This window comes from Rhagoletis pomonella, unplaced genomic scaffold (assembly GCF_013731165.1).
Source record: "Rhagoletis pomonella isolate Grant_MI unplaced genomic scaffold, Rhpom_1.0 Rhpom_scaffold_04896, whole genome shotgun sequence".
Taxonomy (NCBI): Eukaryota; Metazoa; Arthropoda; class Insecta; order Diptera; family Tephritidae; genus Rhagoletis; species Rhagoletis pomonella.
The window spans coordinates 1-13,913 of NW_023463444.1; the positions used below are offsets into that span (position 1 = coordinate 1).

At 37.7% G+C, this 13,913-nt stretch overlaps 3 protein-coding genes across 3 annotated transcripts; 2 read left to right on the plus strand and 1 right to left on the minus strand.

The window, feature by feature from the left end:
- The first annotated feature begins 7,492 nt into the window (after positions 1-7,492).
- Positions 7,493-8,176, plus strand: LOC118754908 (ARL14 effector protein-like). The gene has a single exon (XM_036489780.1). It carries the CDS (start codon positions 7,628-7,630, stop codon positions 8,030-8,032), a length of 405 nt encoding a protein of 134 aa, XP_036345673.1. The 5' UTR covers positions 7,493-7,627; the 3' UTR covers positions 8,033-8,176.
- A 2,411-nt stretch (positions 8,177-10,587) lies between these two features.
- Positions 10,588-13,262, plus strand: LOC118754906 (ubiquitin-like modifier-activating enzyme ATG7). Its single transcript, XM_036489778.1, has 8 exons — positions 10,588-11,180; positions 11,261-11,456; positions 11,633-11,970; positions 12,039-12,245; positions 12,323-12,626; positions 12,694-12,882; positions 12,949-13,128; positions 13,193-13,262. Exons 1-8 carry the CDS (start codon positions 10,987-10,989, stop codon positions 13,202-13,204), a joined length of 1,620 nt encoding a protein of 539 aa, XP_036345671.1. The 5' UTR covers positions 10,588-10,986; the 3' UTR covers positions 13,205-13,262.
- On the minus strand, positions 13,122-13,913 carry LOC118754907 (32 kDa beta-galactoside-binding lectin-like; the record flags this gene model as incomplete). The annotated part of the gene is given in 2 exon segments (XM_036489779.1): positions 13,122-13,562; positions 13,636-13,913. Coding segments are annotated over 2 exon segments (564 nt in total), but the record flags the coding sequence as incomplete, so codon positions are not given.

Here is a 13,913-nt window from a genome sequence, read left to right on the forward strand (position 1 = left end):
CTTAGGGATTATAACCCTTACTAAGTAGAATTCTCCTTTCTGTGTCGTCGGAAAAGGGGGCCGGAAGTACTTTTGCGCAGAACTTCTTTCTGCGTAGGCGGCCTTCGGCCGCGCTTAGGGATTATAACCCTTACTAAGTAGAATTCTCCTTTCTGTATTGCCGGAAAAGAAGGGCGGACGTATTTTTGCGCAGAACTTTTCTCTGCGTAGGCGGCTTTCAGCCGCGCTTAGGCATTAAAACCCTTACTAAGTAGAAGTAAATAATTCATATTAGAAAAAACGAAATTATCCATATGCACACTTTCGCTAGAAAACCGAAATAATGCATATAACAAAAACCGAAATAATGCATACATGCACAATTTCAGTTCAAAACCGAAATAATGCATATGGGAAAAACCGAAATAAAGCATACATGCACAGTTTCGGATGAAAACCGAAATAATGCATATGTGAAAGACGAAGATATGCATACATGCACAGTTTCGGTTGAAAACCGAAATAATGCATATAACAAAAAAACCGAAATAATGCATGCATGCACAGTTTCGGTTGAAAACCGAAATAATGCATATGAAAAACCCGAAGTAATGCATACATGCACAGTTTCGGTTGAAAACCGAAATAATGCATATGAGAAAATACCGAAATTATGCATATGCATACTTTCGTTTTAAAAGCGAAATAATGCATATGAAAAAAAACGAAGTAATGCATACATGCACAGTTTCGGTTTAAAACCGAAATAATGCATATGGTAAAAACCGAAATAAAGCATAAATGCACAGTTTCGGTTGAAACCGAAATAATGTCTAAATGCACAGTTTCCATATGCGCAATTTCGGTGCCCCTCTTCCAGCGGTGAAAAGGGGACAAGACAACGTACCTCCTGGCAACACATAAAAGGTCATCGCGTTTTAGGACACACGTAACTGTCGGCAGTTATAACTTTTAAGTAGTGAAGGACTTTGTCTACCTTGTCTAGGATCCAACATAGTTAAACAACACCAACAATTTCAGCCTGGAAATGCATCGAAGAAAAACGCTCAATAGGCAATTGAAAAGCGGAGCCTTTGTGGGTTAACAAAAATTACGCTCTACAAATCTCTCATTAAGCCTGTCCTTTCATATGACTCAGAAACATGGACGATGTCCAACAAAGATGAGAAGACTTTTAGAGAACTCTTCTACGCAGGATCTATGGCCATGTTCGCGTGGACGACGGGTATCGGAGAAGATAGAATGACGAACTGCACGAGCCTTTTAAGTGCATACAAATGCAATGACTGCGCTGATTTTGGAAGGTTTCACGCATGGATAACGAATGGGAGCATGGTAACGGTGAAAAAATCCTTTGACTCGGCTCCCATGGGTGGAAAACGAAAGAGAGGGCGCCCGAACATACACCTGTCTGCACTCGGGATTTACAACTGGCGCATCCTCGCAAAGAATGGAGGCAATTGGCGATGTTTTATGGCCTCCGCCCAAACCGACGAACGATTCTAGAACTCAAGAAGAAGAAGCGAAATTTACCTACTTTGTACTTCATTATCTCCTCCTTATAAGCACTACCGGTGGTCTACCAACACCACCTTTCTTGCTCGCTTTATAAGTCAAATATATAAACATCTATCTATCTATGATAGATATAGAAAATAAATCTTATAGGAAATATAAAAGAGGGCGCCATCGATTGAAACGAACAGCCAGTATGAATTTGAATGAAGTTCTATAGGTATATACATATGTATCTACTCAATGCAAATCAATTTTTAACTAAAAATGTTTTTCAGATTGTGAAAAGTTTTTATCAAAACATTTTAGATGGATATAGGTTCTCCTCAGCATCTACTAGATTTGGATGATGGCAGCCTTGGAATCTCAACCAGCTGGAAAAGATTCTGCTATGGATCAGGCATTCTACATGCATACCTCAAAATAGAAATTTTTCCGTTGGCAAGCAGAAGAAGATAAATATTAGCGGCACCACTTAAAGTACAAAACCGCGCATCAACAAAATGCAAAACCGCTTATGTGAGGTTGTATAAATTATTTTTTAGGCAGTAAAAACACTCATGTTCCATGGTTCTCTTTTCTTTTAAAGCAATCGCATTTCTGGCTAGCATATTTCAGGACGGAAGGATAAGGTTTAAGCCAAGAGCTTGTATGAGCAAATCCAATTTCGGCAAAAAATGTCAGTTACGCGATTTTACAGAACGACGATACACGGTTTTGTACTTTAAACGACGTTATGTACATGTATTTATATCTTACCGTTTCCTTAAAAATTACTTGGCTTTTATATTTACTTGTTTATTTATAGAACATCAAATTTATAATTAAAAACAATGTTTCTATCATGATTAAAACTATAAATCGACGAATTTAAGGGCAATAACTTTTATATTATTTTTCTTATGTTAAGAATTATAATATACTAGTGAACCCGCTTGGCGTTAAGAGGCCAAAATTGAATTTACCTTTTTAAAAAGCCTTAATTAATATTTCATCAAATCATCCTGAACCGCTAAAAAAATTTAGTTCCGCGGAGATATGGTACTGACTTTTTGTAAAAAAAATAATAATATAAATACATTATATATATTTTCAAAGTAAAGTTTTCTTAAACCCCTTTCGTTTAAAGCTCATATTTTAATATTTAATTTGACTTGTGTACAAGTTAAATAAGTTGGACTTTTGAATCAGGTGGCAACCCTCTTTAAAAGTATTTTCAAAGTAAAATCTTTTTAAGCCTCTTCCGTCTGAAACTGTGACACAAAATTCCATTAATTATTGAATTAAATTGAATTTGATTTTTTGACCACGTGGCAAGTATCCTAAATAGAGTTCAGAAATAAATCTTGTTCGAACCCATTTTGATTGATTCACATCTTCTATTAATTCAATTAACTTATTAAATAATTTGAATTTAACATTTTCCACAGTTGGCAATCCTCCTCAGAATCTCAAAAAAAAAGTTAATGTTCACACTATATCACGATTTCTTTGCACTCTTTCGTTATATTTCATACATCTTGTGCTTAAGTTAACTAAATTCGGCTTTTAAAGCAGGTGGCAGCCCTCTTCCACACTATTTTCAAACTGAAATCGTCTTAAATCTCTTTCGTCTGGCACCCTTATGATGATACATATTTCAATTGCCTCTTTCACTTAATTCATATTGAGTTTGATTTTTCAAACAGGTGGCAACCCTTGTACATGAAGCTATGAAATAAAACCTTTTTAAAACTATTTCGATTGCTACCCATAAAGAAATAATTGATTCAACTTATTAAATCATTTGAATTAAATTTTTTAACAGGTGGCATCTCCTTTTGGTAAAAATAAAACCTTTGGGCACATCAACAGGTCAATCTCTTTAATGTGATACCTCATTTTTGAAAATCGATTGAACGGTGTGGATCAGATGGCATTGATTATATATATTATTAAATTATTTGAATGCAATTTTTTATCAGGTGGCAACTCCTTTAGAAAAAATAAAACCAGTTTGCACATCTACATCCCAAGCGCCTTAATTTGACCCCCCATATTGAGTAACGAGCGAACGCTGCAGATTCCGAGTGAACTCCCGTCGTGAAAAAATCCCCCGTCACGATTTCGGGAGAAATGCTATCAGCAACTCCGACGCATTCATAGTTAGTGCTGCCTTTGGTTTTTGTTTGTTTTTATGTTTTGGTTTAATAATTCTAAATCAAAATATAATAAATCACAATAAAATAATTCGAAATCAGTGAAACCATTCTCACGAATTTGGAATTTGAGGGAGTATTTCGTGATCATGAAGGAACGTTGTGACATGGGGATCTCCGACGGAATTGATGATAGGCCTGATTATAAACGGAGTATGAACATATGGACTGCAATGGGGTATAGTCATTGTTCTGGGTATACAGCTACAATTTCACGGCTATGCTCAACCCCGACTCTTGCGTCCTCGTTCGCACACTCTGGGCAACGTAAGCAAGCTTCGGTGGAGCCACTCCCACATATTTGGTTTAAGAGCTCGCTGTAGTATGCAGGGTCTGTTCACCAGTAGGTGCGGCTGCAAGCGGGCGTCCGTCTTTGAGCAAACAGCTCACTATGTAAACGTGTATTCGGTTAAGTAACGACGCCCGCCACGTAAAAACCACTTCCACTGAAGAAAATAGACAAAGCGTCGGAAGAGATACCCGCGCCGCCCCTTTGAAGACGACTACGACAAACGTTGAAAGAATTACGATTTGAGAGCATGCACCTAAAATGCCCGAACCAATAATGGGGAATTTGCCTCTGCCCGGTTGGTTGATCTCCTCGTAAGGACAAAAACTGACATCACAGCCTTCCGAAAAATGCGTTGGACGGGGCAAGGGAAAATATGTCTGGGCCTTGCGACGTCCTGTAAAGCTTCCAAATTCGATGTATTGTGGTGGGAAAGAGACTCCGTCGCCGAGTACTGTCGTTCACCCCGATGGACAAGCGTCTAGTCGCGGGCCGCATAAAAGTGATGTTCTTCAATATCTCGCTCAGCTGCGCCCATTCCGCGATGAAAGATAAGGACGAGGCATCCAAGGATCTCAGCTATGAGCGCTTGAAGCGCACATACGAGTGCTAATATGGCGAGGCGGCACAATGAAAACATTCAAGGCGAATATTCGCCATGGAAAACATTGCCGCAAACAGAACGGATCATTTTGATTGGCCAAAAGTCATCTGGTTTGAATTCGTTCCATACATTGCTGTTTTGCCGCATTGACGCGCGTCAAATTTTGAGGGTTTGGCGATTTTTATCAGTTGCGGCAATGCATGCGTTGCGTTAACTTTGATGTCAGTCAAAAGCATCACTGTGACGCAGAAAAGAATTTCTATCTGGCGAGGCCTTTAAACCTACGTTACGTACGTCACTACCTTCGCATACTTTTCCGGTGTTGACGTATTGCCTTGGCGGTTATAGCGAGAGAAACAAATGATGTTTTCTTGGGCAATGATCGGGATCCGGATAAAAAATTTGCACGCAAATGCAACAGCAACGATATATTCCTGATAGATATCTAGGGACACGAATTTCGATACGATACGATACCATATCGATACTTTTGGCATTCGATACCGATATTTTTTACTCGATAGTTTAAAACGATATTTTTTGGAATCGAGTACAAGAATCCTAGTATCGTATCGAATGTCACAAACTCAAGTTAGTCAGCTCTCAGACACGTCAAGTCTTGCTTTCAAGTCTGCTCGTTCCAAGGCGAAGGAGGTGAGAAGAAAGGGGAATAGTGCAGATACCTCCCAAAACACAGAAGGGAATGCGAAAAAATTTCTTTCAAGACTTATCTGATTATCAACTCTTCCCGATATAAATTTGGCTTTAACGAACAGACATTTTTTACTATCGTTAGGATTGCATGTGGCGGGATTTGAACACGCGGTCTCGGTGTTTTAAGTCAACACCTCAATCTCTACGTGTAAAAATAATAGATTGACGCTTACAAAATATGTTAGCGTTTGGCCGAGCTTCTCCTCCGATTTGTTACGTGCGCCTTGATGTTGTGCCACAAAGGGCGTTTTTATGAGAAGCTGCTTTTTACGGCAGAAATACGCTCGGAGGTTTCTAATCACTTTTTCAGATATTTCTTTTTTTGGATTTTGGTATCGATATTTGCGATATCGAGTCTTTTTATTCCGATATTAATGGGTACCCGATATTTTTCCAGCGATACTTTAAATGAGTACCATATCGATTATTTCGGTTCGATATCGTGTCCCTATAGATATCTGGTTCAGTTTCAAGAATGATAGAATACAAGATTGCGCCGATCAGAGAGGATTTTTGAGAATAACTTTTGTGGGACGTCACACTGGTGCAATTGCGAGAGAGAAATGCCAAAACGTGAGCAAAAATGGAAGAAGAAGAAAAAATGTTGCAAGGAAAATGTAAACAAGTTGCACCAGTGTGACGTCATGCAAACAACGATTCTGTCAAATTCGTCAAGAGAGGAATAGCGGTCCGAGATCGGCGCAACCTTTGTATTCTCTCATTCGTGGTTCAGTTTATGATCCGCTCTGTTTGTTTTGTTTCACTGAAGCTGAAATTAGTCACCTACCGGTACGTAAACCCGAGTCAGCTGACACGATCTGTCTTACCAAAGCGCCATGTAAATGAAAACTCAACACCGCAGAATGTTTCTGTAGTTGTAGCCCGTAGCACAGAAATCTGCGGAATTTAGATTTTTCCGTGTCAGCTGATTTCTCCTTTAGATGGTTGCCACTTCGTCAGTTTTACAGATGGTAAAAAAGTTATAAGTTCCTGTTCAAAATATGTTTAAAATATTTGAAATTTACTATTGAATAGGAAAACAATTTCAAACGATTTTATTTATTTGCAACAGCTGACGAACGACACACGCGAAAAGTTGAGAGTAGGCCATCTTTCTGTTTTGTGTCGGCGTTAGCGTTGCCGAATTTTGGCTATGTGGACCGCTGCATTTGAAATCATGTATTCATAATCAGCTGTCGAAGCGACGCCAACGCCAAAGTTGTATGTGGTTGGGCCTTAAGTGTTTCAACCGCGTTTTCTTTGGATTTCGTTGACATTTGCTAATTAGTGTGTGTGCTTGTGTGCGTTCGTTTTTGTAGAGAATTTTGACATTTCAGGTAAAGCAGCTGCAGGGTTGAACTTTTTAGTATCTAAAGGTTTGTGCGTTTTACAAAAGTTTGGATTTTGATCTGATTGAAATTCATGAAGTCGAAATAATGAAAATATATAAGAAATCCACCTGGATTTCAAAAGATGTCGCATCATCTCGGATCAGTCCAGTGGAAATGTATCATAAGTGAATATTATATCCTGTAAAGGTACTTTTTCCCGTTTAGTGAGTATATTTTTATAATTTCGTCTTCCTCGTGATAGTAGTAAAAAGTTAATGTTGCCAACCCCAATAGGAATGATCCAGATAATTTCCGTGAGAAATGATCGAGGTACTGAGCTGGATAACCGAAGAAAACACAACTAATATCAATTTTTGTATACATTCCAGTGCATCCAAACCATGTTTCAAATTGCCCGTGAAACAAAACGAGCAGGGCGTGTCTTAAATTGAGCCAGATCTCTATCAGAATCAAGAATGATAGAATACAAGATTGCGCCCATCAGAGAGGATTTTTGAGAATAACTTTTGTCTGACATCACACTGGTGCAATTGCGAGAGAGAAATACCAAAACGTGAGCAATAATGGAAGAAGAAGCAAAAATGTTGCAAGGAAAACGTAAACAAGTTGCACAATGGTGACGTCATACAAACAACGATTCTGTCAGATTCACTGAGAGAGGAACAGCGGTACCGTGATGGGCGCAACCTCTATTTCTCTCAATAGTGTATCAGAATCACATCGTTGATGCCAAAAATCTTCAAAGCAGCGAGCCCTCGTAAACTCATCATTTTTTTTTGTCTTAGTTTGTCATCTGGTAACATCATGTACGCGTTTATCAGCTGATCAAAACTGCTGTCAATACAAAAAGTTTGTTTAGGAGCTGCCGGCAAAGGATTAATTTCATTATTTCGTAAATTTAATAAATATTTTAATTGGAATACATACCCTAGAAGTAAACGCTGCCCAACAAATTATGGATGTTGATAGTGAACTCTCCGAGGGTGTTGGTTCGTTGCGTATGTCCCTGCGGGAACGACCCCGCAAACAACAGTCGGACCGAAGGCTACGCGAACGGTCCGAAGACCTGAAGTTCCTGGAGGATTTCGATCCAGAAAAATCAAACCGCGAAAAACGTAAGCTAAAACGAAAACTAACCAATCCACGATCAACTGTTTACGATGAATATGGTCATATGCGTCATAATGGCATGGACGTATGCGACTGTTTGGATGAGAACTGTCCTGGTTGCTGGTATGAGTGTAAAAACTGCGGCTCAACGCGTTGTGGGGTACAATGCAGGGTGAATAGAAAGCAATTTGTGGATGAAATCACGTTTGATGGCAAAGATGTCGTAATTAAAAATAAATTTACATCGTAATTGCTAAGGAACTGGCTTTTTTAAGTAGAAATATGATTTTTCATTTCAGTTGTACAAGGCTGTTTGTAATTATTCCTATGTTCGATCAGTAAGAAAATAAATCTTTTCACAACGGTTTTTATATTTAAAATACCGTAAGTTCAATAGTACTTCTAATATCTGGAACATAGTGTTACACTTACATACATATATCTGTGTTCGTATGGAACAGTAGCTTCCCACCATGCAAAACATGAGAAATAGGCAACAATCGTCAATGGCAACAAATTGGCGACTCACCGATTTATTGCTGTGGTGACAAATCGGCAACATCACTTCGTTCATGTCAATTTTGAATAAAAAAAAGTTCTCAAAAATTCCGAAACTTATGAATATGGCGTCAATAGTATTGGCCAAAAGCATCTAAATTATGCCCAAGGACAAGATTGAAAAAATAGAAAGTCGCACAGCGAGAAAATGAATTAATTCCGATTGTAAGTTGCAATTTGGTACAAAAAAATAAATGAAGTATTAAAAAGAATAAAATTATTCCAAAAATCGCCTGAAGCGATAAGAAAAGGACTCATTCAGGTAATAAGAAAACGACTCGCCCAGACGAGTTGCCTTCGGCGGACGTTTTAGAGCGACCGGTAATAGGAAATCGATTCGATGGCAATATTACCGGCAATAAATTTGTTTCCGAGGGCGACACGTTTTCTTATTGCTGGCAACACAAATTGTTTGGTGGGTTATGTCGAAAGGACTGCGGCATTCGCAGCATACGATTGCGAATGACTCACTGGCGCCGAGTCATTGAAGAACTTTTGGCAAATAAACGTGCATAAATAGTTCCGATACTAGCAAGTCAATATTCTTACCAACAGGTCTATTCTGCTCTGGTAATAAAAAGTTTGTAACCGGTAAATAAAGTTCCTGTAAATTTTTAAACCCTTTTCGCATTCTGTATACTCTTGTAACCGGTAAATTTTGTTACCATCTCATAAGCTGGTAACAAATTATTGCAACGTGAAATATGCAATGCCAGGATTTGCACAATTCTTCATAGCCGAATTACTTAATATTTTAGCTGCATTACCAACGTACCTAGAATCGCGGTGACAAGAACTGGTAACATTTTTTGGTAATACAATTTTTCGGTTACAAAATCTTCGGTAACGTGCAGAATAGACCTGTTAGTCTCATCAAAACATTCCTTGTCGTTTAAAGAATAAAGGGAATGCCGCATTATACTAAAGCCAGCTTTTCGACATAGGCTACTATTCCATTTTTTTTTGTTTTAACCGACTTCCAAAAAAGGAGGAGGTTATCAGTTGGTCGGAATATTTTTTTTTATGTATGTTACCGCATAACTTTGGGACCACGTCAACCGATTTCGATAATTCTTTTTGCATCGGAAAGGTAGTGTCTCAGAGGTGGTTCCATACTAATCTGGTTTAGATCCGATAATTAGATCATGAGATATATATATATATATATATTTTTTTTTTATGAGAATTGAAGTCGGTTTTTTTTCTAAAAACTACTTGTTATAAATTGATGTAGGGAGTTGTAATTCGATGAAATCCATCATATAAATCAAAAAGTGAATTTCAAATTTTTTATTAGTTATGACTTTTTGCATTTCAACGATGCTGTTTGTTACGTCTTTTAGCATTTCAGGTGACGATATGTAAGTGAAAGAATTTCAATTCGGTCCATGCAATTCGATATAGAAAGCGAAAGAAAATCGTCCGTAAAGGAAATCCAGCCCAAAATAACTAATACATTCACTTCAATAGTACAATCCAAAAATTACAAACATGGAGTTATGTACTCTGAAATAACCGCTACTTCTTCTATGTTATGCGAAAATTGCATAGATGTATCGATTACCAGTAGTCCACTGGAACAAAATATGTATTCACTTTTTCCACGAAAGTATCTGTTAACTAAAAACTTGAATCGTCGCCTGGGTAAACGATTGTCGTATGTTAATTTCGGCAGGTTGTGGAAAATTGCGATTGAAGCTTTCAATATTTCGGAAACTAAAGGAGATATCTAAAACTGATAACACCAATCGAAAGACCTTATTTCAAAATATATAACTGCATCTAGAACTAAAAATCGTCAAAATGGCGCTTACGACAATCTTTTACCCAGGCGACGGTATATCTGAAAATTGTTTCTATTTGATTTGTTTTTCAATCGTCCATCTCGCGAGTAGAGCTGCAAAACTATCGATGGTCGATAGTGCCGGTGTATTGACATTTTGTGATCTTTACTTAAAATAAAGTGACGCTGTGAATTGAACATGGGAAAATATTTAGAATTTCGCGTTTAAGATGTAATATTTATACTGACATATGTGTAATATTTATATTAACATATGTATATATTATACACATTTTATTCGGAGTTGAAGTTTCCCTACATATACAACACGATAGTATACGATACTATCGAAACACCGATACTATTTTTCAAACTACCGAAACTATCAATGGCTGGCGTCACTATCGATAGCTCTACTCGCGGGTATATAAATAGTTGAAGCAATGCTCAAAATATTCTCACGTCGAACTCATTTAAGGGTTAAGGCCACTCATTTAGAACATCTGGTAGCACTGTGTTTCGCTCTTGTGCAATCAGCTGATGATTTTACGTTTGTTTATATCCGATTCGCTGATTACTTATCAAAGTGCCTTTTTGTTTTATATGTACCATATCGATTTTCGTAGGTCTTTGTTAAGAATCTGCATTGTGTACAGAAAAAACAGACGCAGCCTGACGTGAAGTGAACTAATCGACAGATACGCGTGTGTGAGTAAACGCACAGAAATACATTTTACCAAAAGCTTTATGTTTGGGATAAAGTCGCTCGGTACGAGGTCCGAATAGCCAACGTCTATCAAGTTCTATCTATATAATACATTATTACTTTAAATAGTGGGTTTACTATCAAAAAAAGGTTAGACATGTGTAATAACAACATTGTACTACAGTACGCACCCCTACAATCTTTTGTAAATCCAAATTTTTGGCACAAATTGTCGGAAATCAAGTTAAATCACGACCGACTTTCGGATGCTCCTAAACCAATATTTGGTTACTATACTAATCTCAACGCAAAGGCGTGTCTTCTCGAAACAGATTACTCCGCTTTCAATGGGTAAGTACATACATACATACATACATAGTTTGAATGAGCAATAATTACTTACGCTGTATCTGCTATCATAAAAACAACAGCGACTTCACGGCACCAAGACAATGCCACCCTGCTGTCGGCACTCTCTACAATAAGAACACAATTGAAGACTTTAAAGCGTGTGATAAAAATGAATTATTGCAAATTGAGGGAAGAAAATTAATACAGGATTTTCGCGCTGACCGCGTACTGGAGGACCCCAAATTGCTGGCCCGTTTCTTCGTGCTTTCATTTGCGGTAATCATCACAAGTAGTGGTATGACGTCACTTGCCTTGTTCGAGTGACCTAGATAGGATATTCCAGGTTATTTAGTGCGCAGACCTAGTCAAGTGACCAATCCTTAAAAAAACAGTTGTTTAGCTAATACCCTTCTACCTCACACTAATTTCTATTTTTAAATATTTCTGAACAGGACCTTGCCACCTACAATTACTACTATTGGTTTGCCTTTCCTTGTCCACTGACGCGAACTTTAAAGATTCCGAGTGATTCGGGCCCAAAAATATTGTCGGACATTCCAGAGTTGGAGCATTTAAATAGTTTACTTAACAGTAAGGGGGGAATAACCAATTTTTTCTTAGTCAAAAGCAATGAAAAAAACGCCATCTACGAATTAAGAGATGTATTTTCTGATAACACGTCATTAGCAGAACAAAGCGATTACATTTACTTTGCCTTTGCTGATCCCAGTGAATATGAGCATCCTTCATGGCTGATGCGTATATATGCAGCGTATATCTTTTACAAATGGTAAGTGCAATTATAAATTAATGTTTATATCTAATTATGTTAATTTTACTAAATTGTTTTTATTTTAGTCCTTCATTGGTTGGAAAGCTAATAAAATTTTTGGGAATACGTTTCGATAACAAAGGCGAATGCAGTAAAAGCCTCGTTTGGACTGTACAGCAATCGGAAGAAGTACATTTCGATGAGATGACGCAATTCGTTGGCTGGGAACCCAATCGTAATAATAAAATGGGGCCACGCATGGTTTCGATGCGAGACAGCATGGACCCAACTATGTAAGTATTTTTTGCTTCTAAACTGTTCATATACTAACATAAACACTTATGTCTCTAATTCTATGTCTTATTTTTAGTTTAGTTGAAAGTGCCATAAATTTAAATTTGAAACTAATGAAATGGCGTTTAGTGCCAGACTTGGATTTGGATATTATATCGAAAACGAAATGCTTACTCTTCGGTGCAGGAACTCTCGGGTGTAATGTAGCGCGCAATTTGCTTGCTTGGGGCTTTAAGCATATAACTTTTGTGGATAGTGGCCGTGTCAGCTATTCAAATCCATTGCGACAAACGCTGTACACCCATGCAGATGCAATTGCCGGCAATGTAATGAAAGCACAAATTGCGGCCAAACGCGTAAAAGATATAAATCCAACTGCGGTGTGTATAAATACATATGTACATGTATGTATATTTTAATCCAATTTAATATGTTTCCCTTTTTTAGACTTCTACTGGTTACGTTATGCAAATTCCAATGCCTGGACATACTATAGGCGCCTCTATGCAACAACAAATTGACGAAGACTTGAACACTATTAAACGCTTGGTGGAAGAGCATGATGTTAGCTTTCTACTAACTGATTCGAGAGAAAGTCGCTGGTTGCCAACACTGCTGGGGACTACTTTTCAAAAAGTTGGTCTACTTTTTTACAGTTAATGTTCATCTTGCTCTTTTTTAAAATGCTCAATTATTGTACAGATAGTTATAAATTCAGCTTTGGGCTTCGATAGCTACTTAGTTATGCGTCATGGTGCAGGTGCACAAAATAACGCAGCTTCTGGTGATGCTGCCCTTGCGATAGATATTGACGACTTGAAATGTATCAGTGGCGCCAATTTGGGTTGTTACTTTTGCAATGATGTTACAGCGCCGGGAAATGTAAGTAGAATATTTCTTTTTTTTTATATAATATGGAGCTTCGGTTCTTATTTTATGCTTACAGGAATGTAGTTAGTCAATAATTAACATATACGTATGTACATATAGAGCATAGGAAAGTTGAACTTATAAAATTAAAAAAATCATGTTAAGCACATTCATAATCGTGCTTGGAATACTTTTCGAAACCCGTACAAGAGGGGTCACCCATTTGCAAATGATCTACACCAGTCACATGCATATGCAAGCCATTTATGCACGTCACTTTAAATCCGACAAGATTTTGAAATACATTCGTTGTGCGATAGGCGTAGCTGCAGAAGTTATATCCATCTACAGCGGTGAGAAATTCACGTTCCGTGAATGCGATAGCAAGTTTAAACTGCTGATTAAAAACGAAGGGAAATCCACCATGGCGTTCCTCTTGTCCGAATCTAAAATAAATGTGTATTTTTTAATTTATTAAAATTTTAATTTATTTTATGTACTTATTTACACTAAACTCACTCGAAGGCCTTATTCATCGAATTACGCACAACAGCTTTCTGATCAAAGCGCACACTGAAATGTAACTCCTCTCTTTTCGTATCACTTTCCAAGAATTTGATTATAAATTGTCCTTTCTTATTGTCAAAGCAGCGTGCTGTTATCACAATTAAATGTCCCGGACTAAACATTATTGGCGAATCATTGCTGAACGCTTTACCAAAGTCCGATGCTTGTATTGCCGGCCAAGGATATGGGAATACAGCGCGATGATCCATTTGTTTGATCACCTGTATTTG